General features: G+C 33.8%; 2 protein-coding genes and 3 pseudogenes across 2 annotated transcripts; 4 read left to right on the top strand and 1 right to left on the bottom strand.

Moving 5' to 3' along the window:
• Nucleotides 1-3,637: 3,637 nt before the first annotated feature.
• LOC108849881 (uncharacterized protein At2g29880-like) lies at nucleotides 3,638-4,642 on the bottom strand (annotated as a pseudogene).
• A 2,902-nt stretch (nucleotides 4,643-7,544) lies between these two features.
• LOC108850368 (probable carboxylesterase 7) lies at nucleotides 7,545-8,710 on the top strand. Its single transcript, XM_057006866.1, has one exon. It carries the CDS (start codon nucleotides 7,628-7,630, stop codon nucleotides 8,591-8,593), a length of 966 nt encoding a protein of 321 aa, XP_056862846.1. The 5' UTR covers nucleotides 7,545-7,627; the 3' UTR covers nucleotides 8,594-8,710.
• A 1,285-nt stretch (nucleotides 8,711-9,995) lies between these two features.
• LOC108850367 (putative F-box protein At2g04810) lies at nucleotides 9,996-11,336 on the top strand. Its single transcript, XM_057007232.1, has one exon. The coding sequence runs from the start codon at nucleotides 10,118-10,120 to the stop codon at nucleotides 11,312-11,314; it is 1,197 nt and encodes a 398-aa protein (XP_056863212.1). The 5' UTR covers nucleotides 9,996-10,117; the 3' UTR covers nucleotides 11,315-11,336.
• Nucleotides 11,337-12,692: 1,356 nt separating this feature from the next.
• LOC108848840 (ureide permease 1-like) lies at nucleotides 12,693-14,294 on the top strand (annotated as a pseudogene).
• Nucleotides 14,295-14,447: 153 nt separating this feature from the next.
• Nucleotides 14,448-15,718, top strand: LOC108850365 (putative F-box/kelch-repeat protein At4g39756; annotated as a pseudogene).
• Nucleotides 15,719-18,195: the final 2,477 nt, after the last annotated feature.

Genomic DNA, 18,195 nt, shown 5'->3' with positions numbered 1-18,195 from the left:
GTTGCAATAATACGACGTATATAGCAACAACTCAATTTGTTGCTAATTTTGCTACAAATATGCAACAAACATGAATTTGCAACATCCAAACAGCAAGAAGTTAAAATTTATCGCATTTTTATTGCAATTTTGTATTGGCAACAAAATAATAACATAATGCAACAAAATATCATTATTGCAATAGAGCTATTTTCTTGTAGTGAATTTATATTAATAATGTTGATTTTAAATACTTTAATTTGTGAATCTATCCTTAATATAGGCGTAATGCATATAATTAATTTGGTTTTTATTTCCAATATATTTTAATAAAGCAACTTTGATATATTAGTAATGACATACTTTTTGTGCACGGCAATCCCTTGAACTTAGCAATCGCAACTATAATTTTTGTAATTTTTCTGAAACGAATAAATGAAAATTAAAATTCTATACTCAAATAAAATAAATAATAATGCGTAGTTTATGTCAAAAGAATTAGTTGGTGTAATTGACAATCTATAAGACATCTTAATTTCATAAAATCTCTAATTAATTCTTGGTGATTATGAAGCCTAAATTATATATAAGAGAAGGAGGAACAACCTGCTTATTCATATACTTATTCCAAAGAACTATGTACCATCTTCTCCATCTCATTACCTTAGAAGCAGCGTCACTGCTCGACCACAGCAACTTTACTTCCAATCTTCCTCATTGAATCATTGCAGTTTAGAATATTTCCGACCGTGTTGATCTTCGGTTCCTACTTAGTGACCAGACAGATCGAGCTGGAGCTGGCATGAGATTTGGTTCAAGCAGACGAAAAGGAAGATCATGAGTGAGATCAACACTGTGAAAACAGAACATATTAAATTCAGATTTATAATGAGTTTCAAATTTAAAATCAATTAGTGATAACTGAAATGACATAATTTTTTTATATATCACTTATGTCTTTTATATATTTTTAACGTGAGATCTTTTCTCAAAACTTTCTTTTCTCAACATCCTCTTTTTGATATCTCCAACAATGTTTTCCTTTCATGGTTACTGAAAACCTAATGTTCTCCATCTTTGGGACGCAAAGATTATGTTGCGACTTGCGACGAGGAGAGAGAGACAGAGGGAAGATAGGATTTTTTTTGATATATTTTCTTTTGGTTTTGCTATTATGTAAAAATAATCAGACTTATATTGAGTTTCTAATTTAAAATCAACTAGATTTTGATCCGTGCTTTCAAAGCGCGGATTTATCTTCCTTTATTTTCTTTTTAAATTGATAAATATTTAGTAAATATCATATTTTCATATATTTGTTTTTTTATAAAAAACTTAAACTTTTTATCTTTCTTTATCGTGTTTCATTTTAAAGTAGAATAGGCATGATCACAATATTCGGACCCGAAGAACCAACCCGAAATCGATCCGAAAATCAGGGTTCCAAATCCGATCAGACCCGGAATAAATATTCGAATGAGTTCTAAATTACTATATCCAAAGAACCGGTCCCGAACCGAGAACCGAATAAGTACCCGAAGATATCTGAAATGTGAATATATATATCTAAAAATATATGTTATAATTATATTTATAATTATTTTAATATTTTAAACTAATATTATAAGTCAACTATAATAGTTATTTTCGATACTTTTGAGTATTTTTGGATAAAATATGATAGTTTGGATAAAAGTCTACCCAAAAAAAACTGTATAGAATAAATATTTTTGGTCACTTTTGGTTATTTTTGAGTAATTTGGATACAAAAATTTGAATCGGATCAAATACTTTGGTTACTTTGAGTACAAATAACCGAATCCGTTTTAGATATTTTGGTTATTTGGTTATTTTTTAGGTTCTTATGCATGAGAACCGAACCCACCCGAACCCGGAACCCGACTCGAACCTGACCCAAAATTTTATAATACCCGAATGGGGTTTAATTTCAAAACCCGAAAAACCTGATATCCAAAAGAACCAACCCGTACCCGAATAGGTACCCGAAAATCCAGGTCTAATGAGTATTTATGTTTAGAAAATTAAATTTTATTTTCTTCAGATCCAAACGGTCCAAGAGAGATATGATGTGGGCAGTGGGCTGGATCAAAAAAAAGATCCAATATAAATGTGTCATTAATATTATTTGATTGCCCTTAATGAAATATGAAATGTTAGTAAAGAAAATGGTATTTTTAGTAAAAAGACCAATAGGATCCTGCTTTAATAGTATAGATTGTTGATAACTGAAATGACATAATTTCTTTTATATATTACTTAGTAAAATAACCAAGACACTAACAATAAAATTACTTAGGTGGGGTTACCGACACTAACAATAAAATAAGCTATATGGTATAACAACAGCATGACATTTTGCAAAGCAACAAAAAAATTTTAAAACCCATCATCTATCTTATTAAAACAAGAACATTACAACTTCTTTTAGGTGGATTTTTAAAGATGGACCTCATATATTTAAATTAAATGTCTCATTCTTTATATATAATACGTACTATACTCTAATTTTGCATTGATGTATTTCCTAAATACAGTTCTTCTTTTTGTCCATATTCCATATATGATTTTTACATTTATTACATGTCGATTTAAATAAGATATATACTAAGAATACTAAAAATATTAATCGTTCTATAATTACCCTATACAATTCATTTTAAATTGATCAGTATACTTTCATTGGCCACATTAATTTTATTAGTACGAATAACATTAGGTAGATAAGTCATAGACACATACATAAATATATGACTATTCTTATAACTATGTTGGGCCTAATCTACTTTCTAAAACAAATAACACATAGCTTCATATATTGTATAGAATATAGTAATATTGTATAGTATTATATTTATACAGTAATACTAAAAACAAACCAAACTGAAATATAATATATATCAAAAATGCTTTGAACCATTACACACAAAATATATTAGACCTCAGAGATCAAATTCATTTTGAAATTACGTAATAATTATTTAAAAAATTAAATTTCGTAATGTACAAAAAAACATAAGTTTTATAAAAATTTTGTTTACAATAAAAAGACACAACTCGCGATTGCAAAATGTTATTTTTACATACGAAAGACAGTTTTGATATTGTTCTTTAAACACAAAATTGAATATACAAACTCGATACTACATAAAACTAAATAATATAGAATACATTTTAAAAATAAAACATCTGCGGGTGTGCATATGTTTATATAATATATAAATATATTATGTTATACATATTTTCATATAAATAATATCCCAATGTAAGTTTTATATGATAAATGTTGAAAATACAAAATATATAGCACTATATATTTAAAATAATATAGAAAAAAATACTTTACGTTATCATAAAATTTAAAAATCAAATTTAGTAATTAAACACATTGCTTATTTAAACACATTAGTACACATTGTTATTTATCAAAATTTTATATTAATACACATTGCGATCATGTATAACATTTAGTAAAAACAAATATAAAAAAAAATTTACTTCCGCTCGGTCGAGCGGGTCATGATCTAGTATATATTAAACTAAAACCAGTTTGGTATCTATAAATAATAAAAAGCAGTCTAGAATGATTGTAAAGAAATAACAAAATAGTCTAAAACAGAGATAATAAAACAAAGATCAATCGTAGTTGACATTGCTTTGGATGATCATTCTTATTTGACATTGCTTTGGATCCAACCATAGCGTTCTTCTATGGACATATCAGTGAAGACATCTTTCATTCCTAAGGAGTAGATAAGGGTCATCACCACTTTAAATTTGATACGATCATCCAAATTAGAAACCTCTTTCATAGCATCCTGAACACTATTTTTCTTCTTTTCAACTTCTCTTTTCTCAACTTCTTTTTGTTGTCTTTTTTTTTCTCTGCTGTATGAAAGTAAGGATCTTGCTGGTCATCATTACCATAGCATCACTTTGATCACTGTTTATCTCAATTGAACTGCTAGATGCGTCTGTTCGAGATCGCTTTCTCGAGACAAATTTTTCCACACGCCTTTTGATAACATTTTCTGGGGATGGTTGCTGAGCATAAAAATCATCACTGATGTCCTCAAAATTCAAGTTTTCTTGTACTTGACTGTCACCAACCGTGAAGATGCGAGCATCCGTGGTATCATCCAAGCCAATTGAAGAACTACCATTAGCAGTTCCACAATCAAATATGATTTTCGAATAATCAAACTGTTCACTAAAGTCATAGCGTAAGAACTTGTGTTTTGAATGCCCCTACAAAAAAAAATATAGTTAAAATACAACATGAATAAAAGAATAACAATGATGCAAATTAAATACATACCTTTAAATAGTCATTTCATACTTCTTTAGAAGCCACAAATCTTTTCATAATAGGATCCCATCCAAGGCCTGAACCGTTATTTAAAAGATCAACATAGCGTTAATATTGATCCTTCAAGAACTTGATTCTGCTTAGGTAATGCTTGTGGATTTTTTGGCATCCAAGTCTTTCATTCAGGACTGGTAGTATTTTATGTTCCACCGTTGCTTTGTTCATTATACTATTACTGTCCCGCCATCCAAATTGAATCCCTTCCACAAGTAGTTATATCAAAACCTTGGTTTTCTCTGAATTTCATAAGCTATACTGATTTTTTTTATCACCCATTGCAATCTTATGTGGAGTTAATCATTATTAGTAAGTTCATACACATAAAAATATTTATCACAAACAAACAGTTAAACATCAAAGCTTTTCGCTACTAGTCTAAACAAATAAAATAATGAAACAAAACATAACTTGTAAACAACACAAATAACAATCAAACTATTTTAAGATGTGATATAATTAAAAACAGAGAAATAGAAAGAGAGAGATAAAAAGGGTGAACCAAAGAATTGTATTACCTTGAGTCCTTGACATCTTTTTCTTTTTACACAATTCATCGTACATATTTTGCATATATTATATGGAAAACAAATAAATTGTAGTAGAAAAAATTTAACATAATCCCAATAAATCATCGCCAATCAAGCCAAAAGGATATATGGATTCTATAAATATAGGAAGCCATATTGTTAGAATCAATGAAAATCTTTAGAGAATTAAAATCCTATTAACTTTCACTAATTAAAACTTACGAAATTACCTAATACGATTAAAATATATATTATAATTAATGATTTTGAAGTATAAATATTTGATAACAATTTTGTATCATTTTGTTTACTTTCTAATACTATTAAAGGAAATTAAAAACTCACAGTAACCATATAATAAAAAAATTAGATTTTTTAAAAATGACTATAAATTACCATATTGAAAATTTTGTGAGAATGCTTAAACATATTTTTTGTTATTAGAAGTTACAAATGATCATAAAATCATATGAATATGAAACCTCGCTTAATAGATATTCAGATTATATATAGATAAATTAAACTATATACCATATAAAATACATAAATATGTTAATATAGAAATTTGCATTGAAAAAGTATTGAGACCTTAATATTTTAATCTCAAAATTTTCATTAAATTTTTTAAACGATTACAAATTACTAAAACTATTAAAAATCTCACGTTGGAAATTTGTAATTAATGTTTTAATTTTTTTATTACAACAAATATACAAATGTTAATGAAATCATATGAGTAAAAGCCTCAATAATTAATATTAATATTAAATATACTATATTTCTATGTCAATATCATCTAAAATTATTATATACCATATAAAATAAATAAAAATAATTGTTTTTATTTATTTAGCAATACAATTTAATGTAAATAAACAAGAATTATTATTTTGATTATGTGCTTACTCCAATTAAGTTATATACATAATAATTACTGATTCAAATTATTCAATATATTCATTATTTTATAATATGACCATGGATATAAAATATATAATATATGTCAAAATATTTTGTATACATAATATTTATCATGCGCAAAGCAGCTGTCTTAACCTAGTTGTTTAGTATGACTCAACATGTTTTTTTAAACTACTAATCGCACCTTTGATGGGGTTGAGGTAAAATATTTTTACACATATTTTTGACTAAATATTTTTTTGAAGTAAAATTCTTTTACTCATATTGAATCGAGTAATAACTTCATGCATTGTTAACAAAATTAATTAGAAAAAATCATACATCATAATATGTAAACTATTATTTGAAATATATAATAAAATGCTGAATAGATATTTAAAAACTTGAGAGATCCATGTAATAGTTTCTCATTTAAAAAAATCTATGAAACTATTGCATGGATCCAAAACATTGTATTTTTATTCTTTAGAATTTTTAGAACACTATTATTTAGTTTTTGAGGATTTTTCATCATAAAATTATTATCATAGTTTTAGATGTGTACAAAAATATTTTGATATGAGGTTCAATTTTTGAGAAAAATATTATTAATTTTTTGTTTCTATTTGAAAGATTAAATGTTAATATAATATTTTGATGAGAAATTACCAATTTAGATGTTCTTAGCATGGTCAACCCTATGATTTTATAGCCAAAGATAATTTAGTATTTAAAATATAACAATTTAAACATGTATGATTATATAATTAACTCTGAAAAGTTTGAGGAGTCAAAGCTAAAGGTTAATGTTGCACCTTGTTATTGCTCAGGACCCATTCAAACTTTTAGATAGGGCATGAGAGTTTGTAAAAGAATATTCCATCCATTATATTTTAATTATTCTTTTAAGTTTATGCATACATATTTAAAAAAATATTTAATTTTGTATATTTTTAAAATATGTTAATAAATTGCATTGACTTATAAACGATATTTATTTTAAAATAATAATTTTACTCTACAACGATAATTAAACTGAAATAGAGAGAATATTAAATTTTGTTTGTGTCAATAATAATTGATTCAAACAAATACAATAAGTGAAGCTAATAGCTTTATTTTGTTGTAGCGGTGATAACAAACTGAAATTGGTCCAACAAAGTAACACAATATGTACGTTATTATTTTGGAAATTTTACAAGATTCATTTGAGCCCGTGATTTAGACATTTATAGTTGCATCCACACATATATCATTGAGGAAGTGTCGGTTTCTGACTTTCTCACACAAGTCACGGGCACGTCTATTAGAGTCCAACCATTTTCTGATTTTCATCTCTCATATCCGATAAGCTTTCCATTCACTACATCGACAACAATCACGTGGTTTCAAGTTTCGACCAAACCTACTAAGAGTGAATAAAACCAAACCAAACCAAACCAAAATGAAAATCAAATTAAAAATAATCTTGAATCCGATTGTTAACATTTTTTTATACCAAGCAAACCAATTAGTTCGCTTTTTTCCTCTCTTAAAAACCAGTATTTACACACTACTAAAATATATTTATTTCCAAAACCAAATCAAATTTGAATCCAAGGTAGACCGTAAAAAAAGTTGCCAAATTGAATCCAAGGTATACCCTTCTCAAAAAACCAAACAAATTTAAACCGAACAAACCGATTTTTTTTTTTTACAAACCGAATGTCTCATTAGTCATTACTATAAGAGTTTAGACAAAAACAAAATTCTCAGCATTATCTTTGAACATTCCTCCAATCTTTTTTTTTGAAAAAACATTCCTCCAATCTAACTTAGTCCAAAAAAAGCAATAATGGATAACGAGATAGCTGTCGACAACTCTCCAGCTTATCGAGTCTACAAGAGTGGCCGCATCGAGCGTCTCCTAGGAGAAACATTCAAACCACCCTCCTCTCTAACCCCCGAAAACGGCGTCGTTTCCAAAGACACACTCTATTCCCCGGAGCACAACCTCTCCGTCCGCATATTCCTCCCGGAGAAGAAAGACTCCGCCGCCGCCACCGACGGCGAAAAGCTACCGCTCCTCGTCTACTTCCACGGCGGCGGCTTCGTCATCGAAACCGCGTTTTCTCCGACTTACCACGCCTTCCTCGTTTCAACCGTCGCCGCCGCCGGCTGCTTAGCCGTCTCCGTCGACTACCGCCGTGCGCCGGAGTTTCCGATTCCGATCCCGTACGAAGACTCGTGGGACGCTCTCAGATGGGTGCTCTCTCATATCTCCGGAGCCGGACCGGCGCGGTGGATAAACGAACACGCCGACTTCGGGAGAGTGTTCCTCGCCGGAGACAGCGCCGGCGGGAACATCTCTCACCACCTAGCGATGCGAGCGAAGAGAGAGGGTGTAGACTCGCTCATCTCCGGTGTTATCTTGATCCACCCGTACTTCTGGGGGAAAGCTCCGGTGGACGAGTTGGAGACGAGAGACGAGGCCAAGAGGAGAAACGTTGAAGCGCGTTGGAGAGTCGCGAGTCCGAATAGTGAAGATGGAGTGGATGATCCGTTTTTTAACGTGGTCGGATCCGAGTCGGTTGATATATCCGGGTTGGGTTGCGGGCGGGTTCTGGTGGTGGTCGCGGGGGATGACACGTTTGCGAGACAAGGTTTGGGTTACGTGGCGAAGCTGGAGAGGAGTGGGTGGGAAGGAGAGGTTGAGGTGATGGAGATTAAAGACGAAGGTCATGTTCATCATTTGAAGGATCCTGATTCTTATAATGCTCGTAAAGTGGTGAACAAAGTTGCAGAGTTTATTAGAAAGTAAGATTATCGTGGTATTGATTTTATATGATGATAACGAATTAAATTTGATGCTTATTCTCAGTTAGTATTAAACTTATGTTAAGTTCAACACAAGAGAAGAGACAGTTGAACAACACAAGGGCTTACAGTTGTCTGCTAGTTAATTTATATAGAGTTGAAACTTGAAACATATATATGTTGTTATGTAAACAAAAGACACAGAGGTGTTAACCACTGCGAGCGAGGGCGAGCTAATGATCAAACGCGTCAAGATCTACCAACCAGAAGCGAGATAATTCATTGCTACAACATGGTTGGACTCTTACAAGGCTCATTAACGATCTTACTATACATTTTTTTGAGCAGCTTGGAGATTAAAGAGAATGGGACGAAAAGAGTTGGTGCAGATACTAATTAATGTGTTGTTTAGGAAAGGTGTGAAGGTTGGTGACTGGAAGAATTTATCTCACTCCTCAAATGGCGAACTCGATTTAAGAGATCGTTGGATGTTTAGAGACTATGAGGTTCGAGTTTGATTGATATATTTCAATAAAGTAGACACAAAATTTCATAGGTCTTGAGGTTATTATTACAAAAACTAGCAAGGTTATTAATTATTACAAACTACACGTCCAAGATTCAAAGTGATTACACACCACCACCATATAAGACAAAAGGGTTGGGAGCCAAAATAACTGATTTTTCCTCACTTGCGGTTTACCATCTTACTGCATGCACCTGCACTCAAAACATTAACAGAGAATGAATGAATGATTGGATTCAATTCCTATACTTGATCCATGTGAGAGAGAGAAAAGAAGCTTGTATACAAACCTGTTGATATGAATCAAGGATCAAAAGCCTTGACCCTGTTGGATTCTTCCTTTCGTGCTTCGATGATTTGATTCATCTGAAGGGGGAAAAACAAAACAGTGTTAAGTAAGTAAGAAGATATATATATATATATATATATATATATATATATATATATATACTCTTTTGTATTGATTGATTCATGAACAATCAAAATATCAAATCACCGTATACAGTGTTCCTGACATAAAAGCGTAAGCAGCAGTGTAGGAGAGTAAGTGTGGAGGTCGTACTTTCAAGCCGAGCCTCAGCAAAGAGTACTTGTTCTACTAGATTTCGAACCTAAAACCTACTATATTTTTAATTAAATAATCTTTTAAGAGTTCTAATTGATTCCCAGACTCACTTTTGTTTTCATAATTTATTTAACTATTTGTGTAGTTTTTTCTTGTTTAGAAAAATATTAGTATTAAGTAAAATTATATAACAAATGTCACAATTTTGAAGAAACACAATCTTTAGCTACTTAATAAGTTTATGCGAAAATTAAGTTTTATATATAAATTGGACCCAACTATTATCAACAGGACATTTTCATGTTTTAATAGTATCTGATATAATATATATATTTTAAAACTACCGCTAGGGTTTTCTTTCGTGCTACAATTAACTCAAAACTAAAACCATAGTTTCATCGCTGTGCTCGGCCTCGGCAGGTAATTAAGGCGCAGACATGGATACGCATAAGGAACTAATGAGAAAGATGAATAAGAGAGGGAACGCGTCTAGAACTCGTGATTGGTCCAAGCTCTGTCCCGATGTTTTACGAAAGATCCTCGAAACCTTGAACCCTCTTGCATCCAACCGAGCAAAAACCGTTTGCTCAGATTGGTATTCCGTTTGGAAAACATGCCTTAGACCTCCTTGTAATTCATTACATATCATACACCAAGGCGATTCTTCGAGGTTGTTCGATCCCGAAGAAGACAAGATTTGCACTAGAAAACTTGTCGGACGCTCCAACAGAAGATATTGCATGGCCAGCTTCGAAAACTGGCTCCTCATGGTTGATTCTCGTCTGGAATTCCATATTTTTAACCTTTTGACGTGTAAAAGAATTAATCTTCCATCAATGAGTTCGCATCTTGATGGTTGGGGAATTATTTTCGATAACGATGATGATTTGGAATGCTCCGACTTATGTGGATACTTGGTGGAACCTTGTGGTAAGAAGATTTACGTGTCGAAAGACGTTCTTGAATGGCAAAGTTCAGCTGTTCTTTGGATAAACGAGAAAACGGGTGATTATTTCGTTGCATGGACTTTCAGACATGCTTACTTGTTCTCGTACAAGAAAGGAGATGAAATGTGGTTAAATCTGAGCAACAGTAGAAAAGGCTCGCGTTTTCTGGACATGGCTTATAGAAACAGTAAGCTTTATCTTTTAACAACTGATCATCGCATCAATGTTTTCTATCTCTCCAGAGACTGTAACGACAATAACGAGAACCCGAATCTGAATCAACGGTTTCAATTCGATGAGCAACAATGGAATAACAGCTTGAAGAAGAAGATAGCGATTCAAGAATCAGGAGAGGTTCTGATCATCTTGAGCTTGAAAGGAAAGATAATGTTTTACGTCTTTAAGATGAATTTTGAGAGTAGCAACTGGGAAAGAGTAGAATCTATTGGAGATCATGAGATGTTGATTTTTGGTCATGGGGTTACAGTAAAAGCACCTGTTGAAGATGTTGGTTATGGAGTCAAGAGTGGGTCAATCTGTTTCGTTGATGATGACGTTTGGCCAGATCATGATCATCGTGGTTCGAACTGCGGTGTCTTCAATATCGCCACGAGCGAAATCGAATGGCATAGGAAGCCATGTTTTTATATAAATGAATCTCAATGGTTTGTACCATGGTTTGCTTAGTCTTTGTGTGTTTCTAGCTGTCAGAGAGTCTTCTTTAATTTCAATCAAGATTTTTTTTGTTTTATCCCAGAACCTTTCTCTTTACATATTTGATGTTTGAAAATTTTAGTAATAAGTATGATTTATCCCAAGAAAACTCGTTGATAGAGTTTATATATGTTTATTGTTTGTTTAGAAACATTCAAAAACGTAACAATTCCTAGAAAGATAAAAAAAAAGCAAAGTGATGGTCGTTCTTTTATGTTTATGATCTCACCAGAACCAACGACCAATAGTGTTAGATTTAGATCGAGGGAAGTAATGAAATGTAGTGAAACAGAGGTTTGAGTTTTCTGTAGATTTTACAAAGATGTGTCTAGTGTTCTGTTCTTGTAACCTTACTCGAACTCAATTAGCCTAAGATTCTTCCATCTCAATTTTCTTTTATGCAGCTGTTTCTTTTTGTGTATACTATAGCGAGCAAAGAAGGAGCAATATCTTGTATCCTCTTGGCTCTGCTTTTCTTAGGGACATGGCCAGCAGTCATGACTCTAATAGAAAGACGAGGTTGGTCTCCTCAACACATTTATCTTGACTACACAATCACAAATCTGTTCAAATAGGTCCAAGCAGAAACAAATTTTACCTAGCAGCTTTCTCAAGTCAGTCACACATAGTTTCATACATCTCTTCCAATATCTTGCAAACATATATAGCCGTAAGATTTTGACAAGGATGTATGAATGTATTTCTTTTACGGACAGCTATAATACTTTATATATATATAGGCATATAGGATATAGCTGTAAGATTTTGAAAGAGATTTGGCAATAATTAGGGAAACTAATCATAACGCAACTTGAGATTTATTTTATAGAAAATGGGAAGCTAAGTTCTTTCTAAATCTGGATCTACCAATCAAGTGAGGAGATAAATTCCTTCTTGTACTGTCTCTCTTTTCTGGTTATCTGCAAAAGCTTTTAAAAGGTACTCTCTTTCAAGAAACCCACGTACTAGTCAAAGATCTCTTACCATTTTAGTCTATGTTCTTATGGCTTCTAAGAAACCCAAAAGATTTTCTCTCGTGTTGCGTTTTAGTTTTATATATTAATTTTTCCTGACTTCTTAATTAATAGATATCTGACAGAACTAACACTTTTCATTTGAGATTGATATCGATCTTTAATGTGCATTCAGACCAGGAATTTCTTTACTGAAACAGAGGTTTGAGTTTCATGGTGTATCAGCTCGAGTTTTGTGTTATGTTCTTTACACTTCACGTGAACACAAAGCTAGTTTCACTTTTGAGACATCGAATATTAGATGACCGAAGTGTCTCACATCTTTTTGTTTGATGCAGAGTTTTTCTCTGTGATATACTACATTAGAGAGTGAAAGATATGTATATGATAGAGAGCAAAGAAGGAGCAATCACTTGTATGCTTTTGGCTCTGCTCTTCTTAGGGACGTGGCCAGCAATCATGACTCTAACCGAAAGACGCGGTCGACTTCCTCAGCACATTTATCTTGACTACACACTCACAAATCTGTTAGCTGCAGTTACCATATCGTTTACACTAGGCCAAATAGGTCCAAGCAGACCTAATTTCCTCGCACAGCTTTCCCAAGTCAGTCAGTTACGAATACATTTTCTAAAACACGGTTTGTTTATCACAGGATAACAAGCAGTCTGTGATGTTTGCGATGGCTGGAGGAATAGTTCTTAACCTTGGAACCTTAGCAACACAATATGCTTGGGCTTTTGTTGGTTTATCTGTCACTGAAGTCATCACTGCTAGTATCGCCGTTATTATCGGTAAACTCTTCTTTCTTTAACTAGTTTTAACTGGTACTATTTCATTCTTCTGATCATATACATTTTGGTTCTTTCATTACCTTTTTGTAGGCACAACGTTGAACTACTTCTTGGATGATAGGATCAACAGAGCTGAAGTCCTTTTCCCGGGCATCGCTTGTTTCTTGGTAGCTGTTTGCTTAGGATCAGCTGTTTATAAATCCAATGCAGCTGATAACCAAAACCAAAGTCCAAGAATTTAAAAGGTTTAAAAGAAATTTTTCATTACTAGTTCTTTGGGCTGGCTTACTTTGGTCTGGTTTGGCCCTAATCTTGATTCTTGTTTCAGTTTAGAGAATGTTTCATCCTTCCAAATGGAGGCAAATCCTGCCAATGGGTTAGCGAATGAGAAAGGGAGTGCAGCTTTTCTTATAGAGCTTGAGAAACAGAGAGCTATAAAGGTTGGAAGTAACTTTTATTTTTTCCATTACACAGCTAATATATCATCTCTTAAAGCTCAAGAGTTGTGTGTATAGGTTACTGGGAAAAGCACAATAATAGGACTGGCGATAACTTTCTTTGCCGGTATCTGTTTCTCTCTGTTCTCACCTGCATTTAACTTAGCGACAAACGATCAATGGCACACTTTGAAACATGGAGTTTCAAAACTCAATGTGTACACTGCGTTCTTCTACTTTTTAGTCTCTTCATTTGTGAGTGCTCTGATACTAAACATCAAGTTTCTCTATTGGCCTATACTTGGTCTCCCAAGATCTTCTTTCAAGGCTTACCTCAATGACTGGAACGGTAGAGGATGGTCATTACTTGCTGGACTTCTCTGTGGTTTTGGTAATGGTCTTCAGTTTATGGGAGGTCAAACGGCCGGTTATGCAGCTGCAGGCGCTGTTCAGGTTTTTTTTTTTGACTAGTAACATATTCTCTAGAGTGAAATTAAAAAAAAAATACATATCTTTATACTTTGGTTTTGTTGTGCTTCAATCAGGCACTTCCACTTGTGAGCACTTTTTGGGGGATAATGCTGTTTGGAGAGTACAGGAGATCATCTAGAAGAACATATATACTTCTTACCAGCATGCTCTTCATGTTCACCGTTGCAGTCGCGGTTCTTATTGCCTCTTCAGGACATAGAAAATGATTTGAAAAGGCAAGTCATTAAAACACACACATACATTGCGAAACAACCAAAGAGAGTTGATTTGATTACTATTTTTCTAAACAAGGGTCGAGTCGATATTAAAGAAATGTGTTAAAAAAATGTTTAAAAGAAAAGCAAAAGGTTTTTTACATGATAACTCCATAAAGACTTAACCTGCGTTTGTGTTCTCAAACTATACAAAGATGGTTGCTCGACAAACAAAGTCTCTGTCTCGAGGAGGCCGCTGCATGCAAAAAGTTACTTATATAAAAATTCGCTAAAAGTAATCACCCTCATCAACAAATTGATATCTACTTTTGCTAGGAATCCGACCACCACCGCTCCGCCGTCTCCGTCGTTTTCTTCGCTTCCAGATGAGATCGTTGTAACCTGTTTAGCACACATATCAAAGTCGCACTACCCTAAACTCTCCCTAGTGTCCAAGACCTTCCACTCTCTCATCCTTTCCAATGAGCTATACCTTGCGCGATCTCACTCCAAAACACGTGAAAACGTCCTTCACTTCTGCTTACAGCTACCAGATCACCGTCTTCCTTCGTGGTACAGCATGTGGATAAAGCCTAGTCAAACCCTAACAAATGAGTTGAAGGAGGAGAATAATACCTTCTTCATATTCTCCTAGTGCACCAACACCGCATTTCGGTATGTTTGGTTCAAAACAGTATAGACTCAAACAATGCAATAACTCTCCCATCTCATCCCTACTCTTGGTCCGTAATATGGGTGTTCTCACTCCATGGGGTAAAAGCAAACATTTCCCATGGCGTAAAGCCCCTAGAATGAAAGTGACTAGAGAGAATGCCATCGCGAGGGCTCTTGATGGGAAAATATATGTAATGGGAGGTTGCAATGCAGATGAATCCACGAGTTGGGCTGAGGTTTTAGATACAAAGACTCAAACTTGGGAATCTTTACCTGACCCTGGCCCTGAGCTCCGCTCCTCTTTGATTAAGACAATGAACGTGACCAGGAGAAGGGTCTACGTTGAGAGCAACGAGAAGACTGATCATTACTATGATCCAAAAGAAGGTAGATGGAGAGTTTCATCAAAAGCACACAAGTTTGGGAGAAAGTGTGAGATAGGTCATGTTAGGTACTCTTGTGGTAAAAGAGGTTTCCGTTGGTACGACGCAATGCTTAAAAGTTGGAGAACGGTCAAAGGTTTGGTGCTCTTGAACAAGTATTATTGTAGTGGTGGTGTTATTGCAATAGCTAACTTACGGTGGGAAATTAAACTCTTAGTCTTGTGGGACAAGTTTGATCAATGTCAAAAATTACAAGGAGATTTGGTGTTCGGTTATTGCGCTTGAAAGACAGTAGTGGTGGTCATGAAGTTTGGGGAACTCTTGAGTGGGCTAGTGTTGTGCTTACGGTTCCTCGTTCATACGCTTTCTTGCGTTGTCAAGTGAAATCGGTTTATTTGCCCAGCCAGAAGATAATCAATCAAATATAGTAACTTTTCTTTTGAAAAAAACCCAATCATCCACAGAGAAGACAATAATCAAATACAGCCAGATTCATTACGAAATGCAAGAGCCTAGACAAACTATATGATCCATAAGCTAAAATGAACATAACCCGATCACACCTTCAGCGCCTTTTTTGTATCTACGTGTTGACTAGCTCATTACATGCTTCGAGGCCGAAATACAAAAAAAAAGCAGCGTACATCTGCTAAACATTCAAAGGTATAATCTTCCTAACTCCATTGGACCAAATAGTAGCTTTATAACAAGTTACTGGAGTGATGACAAAAATAAAATAAAAAGAAGTTACTGGAGATATCAGAAACGAAAGCCCAAAACCAACATAGCAGAGAAGTTTGCCAAATAACGTACAAAGTCTAAGTACTTGCATAAATTTATATAAACAGTAAAAAGCATTCTTCTTCACTGCGTCGGCATGTCCTCATCTGTGGTGTCATCATCTGTGGTGTCATCATCTATGGTCTGCATGTATTCATCTGTGGTTCTTCCGTAGGGGCGCCAATCCAGCTGCAAGCAATCAGAGAAAATAAAGAATTATGAGTAAGCTGAGTTCTGTATTCTAACAAGTCATAGTTGTACATTACCTGCAGTTAGGGATGTTGTATAGGGTAACCCAACCCAACCCAACCCTATTTAGCTTAAACCCAACCCTAAGTGACCCTAACCCTTTTAAACCCATTAAAACTATGTAAAATAGGGCTGAACCCTTTAAACCCTTTATACCCTTTATATTTTTTTTCTTATGTAAACACATAGTTTCTGATTGAAATAAACAAGTTGCTCTCTACCTTCATATCAAAGTACTATAGTTTCTGATTGAAATAAACAAGTGCAAAATAAACAAGATGGTCTTTCACATATCATGATATCAAGACAGCAACCAGTGTTGCTCTCTACCTTCCAGAGCATGTAGAGAAGATGGCCGTTGATGAACCGGGTTTTGGAACCCATGACAAACTGTGGAGGTCGTCGAATAACCAACACTTCCTTCTGTGGAAGCTAATCTCCTGAAATTCACAATAACAAATTCAACTTAAAACCCACCAAAAGTTACAAGACAGAACAAATTAAAACTTCAATGAACTGAAGACACAACAAAACTATAACTTTCCTGAAAATTGAACCTAAGAACTATGAACAAAGCTATTGTCTTTACTGAACCATCAACAAAGACACCAAGAAAGATTAAAACTTTACTGAAGATATGAACAAAGCTATTGTCTTTCATGAAACCCATAAGCGACTAAAGAATTCTAAAAATAGTCAAAAACGAATATCTTTTAAAACAATAGTCAAGACTTGAGCTCATAAGATTTACCTTCATGCGCTAGAATCTCCAACTTCAGAGTTACTTTTTGCAGCATCATCATCATCTTCATCATCAAAAAATTCTTCAATATCTCCTGCAAGTTAAGGAATATAAGTTAGTTAAACCACATAAAAAAATCAGTTTCTGTAAGTTAATAATGGAACTTTTACCTTCAAAATCAGCGAATCCTCTTAGCCAGTTTCGAGTAGCAATTAGTGCTTGCACATTTTTGGGCAGGAGTCTGTTTCTGAAAGGAGTTAAAACTCTTCCTCCAACACTGAAAGCTGATTCAGCTGCTACTGTAGTGATGGGTATGCTGAGTAAATCAGATGCCATTGAAGCTAGATCACCATATCGATGCTGATTTTCTTTCCAAAAGCTTAGAACTTCTATGTCTTCAAAAGTCTTCATCTCTAGTCTTGGTTCAACATCCAAATAGGTTTCCAGATTTGACTTGGCATTTCTTGAACTAGATTTGAGGCTATTTTCAAGCTCAAAGAGATCCTGTTACACAAACCAGTAAACCACTAAGAACTTTATATTTTTTTACAGAGAACTAATGAGAGGAGTTTTAAGAACTTACATCATCCATATCATCTTCGAGGGGTGACTCCGTGAGAAGCTCATGAGGAGTTAATGATGCAGAAAACCTTGAAGGATTTGCTGATTTATGATATTCTTCATAGAGTAAAACCAGATTGTCCCTAACAACTTGAACCTTTGCCTCAGAAGTCCTTGGATCAATGCTTTCATAAGCTGATCGAACTATATCCAGTTTCAACCTAGGATCTAAAGCACCCGCCATAGCTAGAACCACACTGTACTGATTCCAATACTTTGCAAACTTCTTTCGCATCGCCCTAACCATTGTACTCAGGTCAACATCATCACAATCAGAATACTTCATCAACACCTTTTCGATCTTCCACACCTGAATGAAGTAGACACTGGCGGTTGGATATTTTACTCCTGAAAAGTAAGTAGTGATGGTATTAAAGGGCTTCAGCAAGTTACATATCTTGACTCCACGTTCCCACTCAGCTTCTGAAGGCAGCCATTTGTAACCTCTTTCATACAGATTCAGAATAGCAAATGCCTTTCTGAATTTTAAAGCTCTAACCAACATTTCATATG

The sequence above is a fragment of the Raphanus sativus genome, chromosome 4 (assembly GCF_000801105.2).
Source record: "Raphanus sativus cultivar WK10039 chromosome 4, ASM80110v3, whole genome shotgun sequence".
NCBI classification, from domain to species: Eukaryota; Viridiplantae; Streptophyta; class Magnoliopsida; order Brassicales; family Brassicaceae; genus Raphanus; species Raphanus sativus.
Note: the sequence above shows the minus strand (reverse complement) of the source record. Positions and strands in the feature narration are given on the sequence as shown.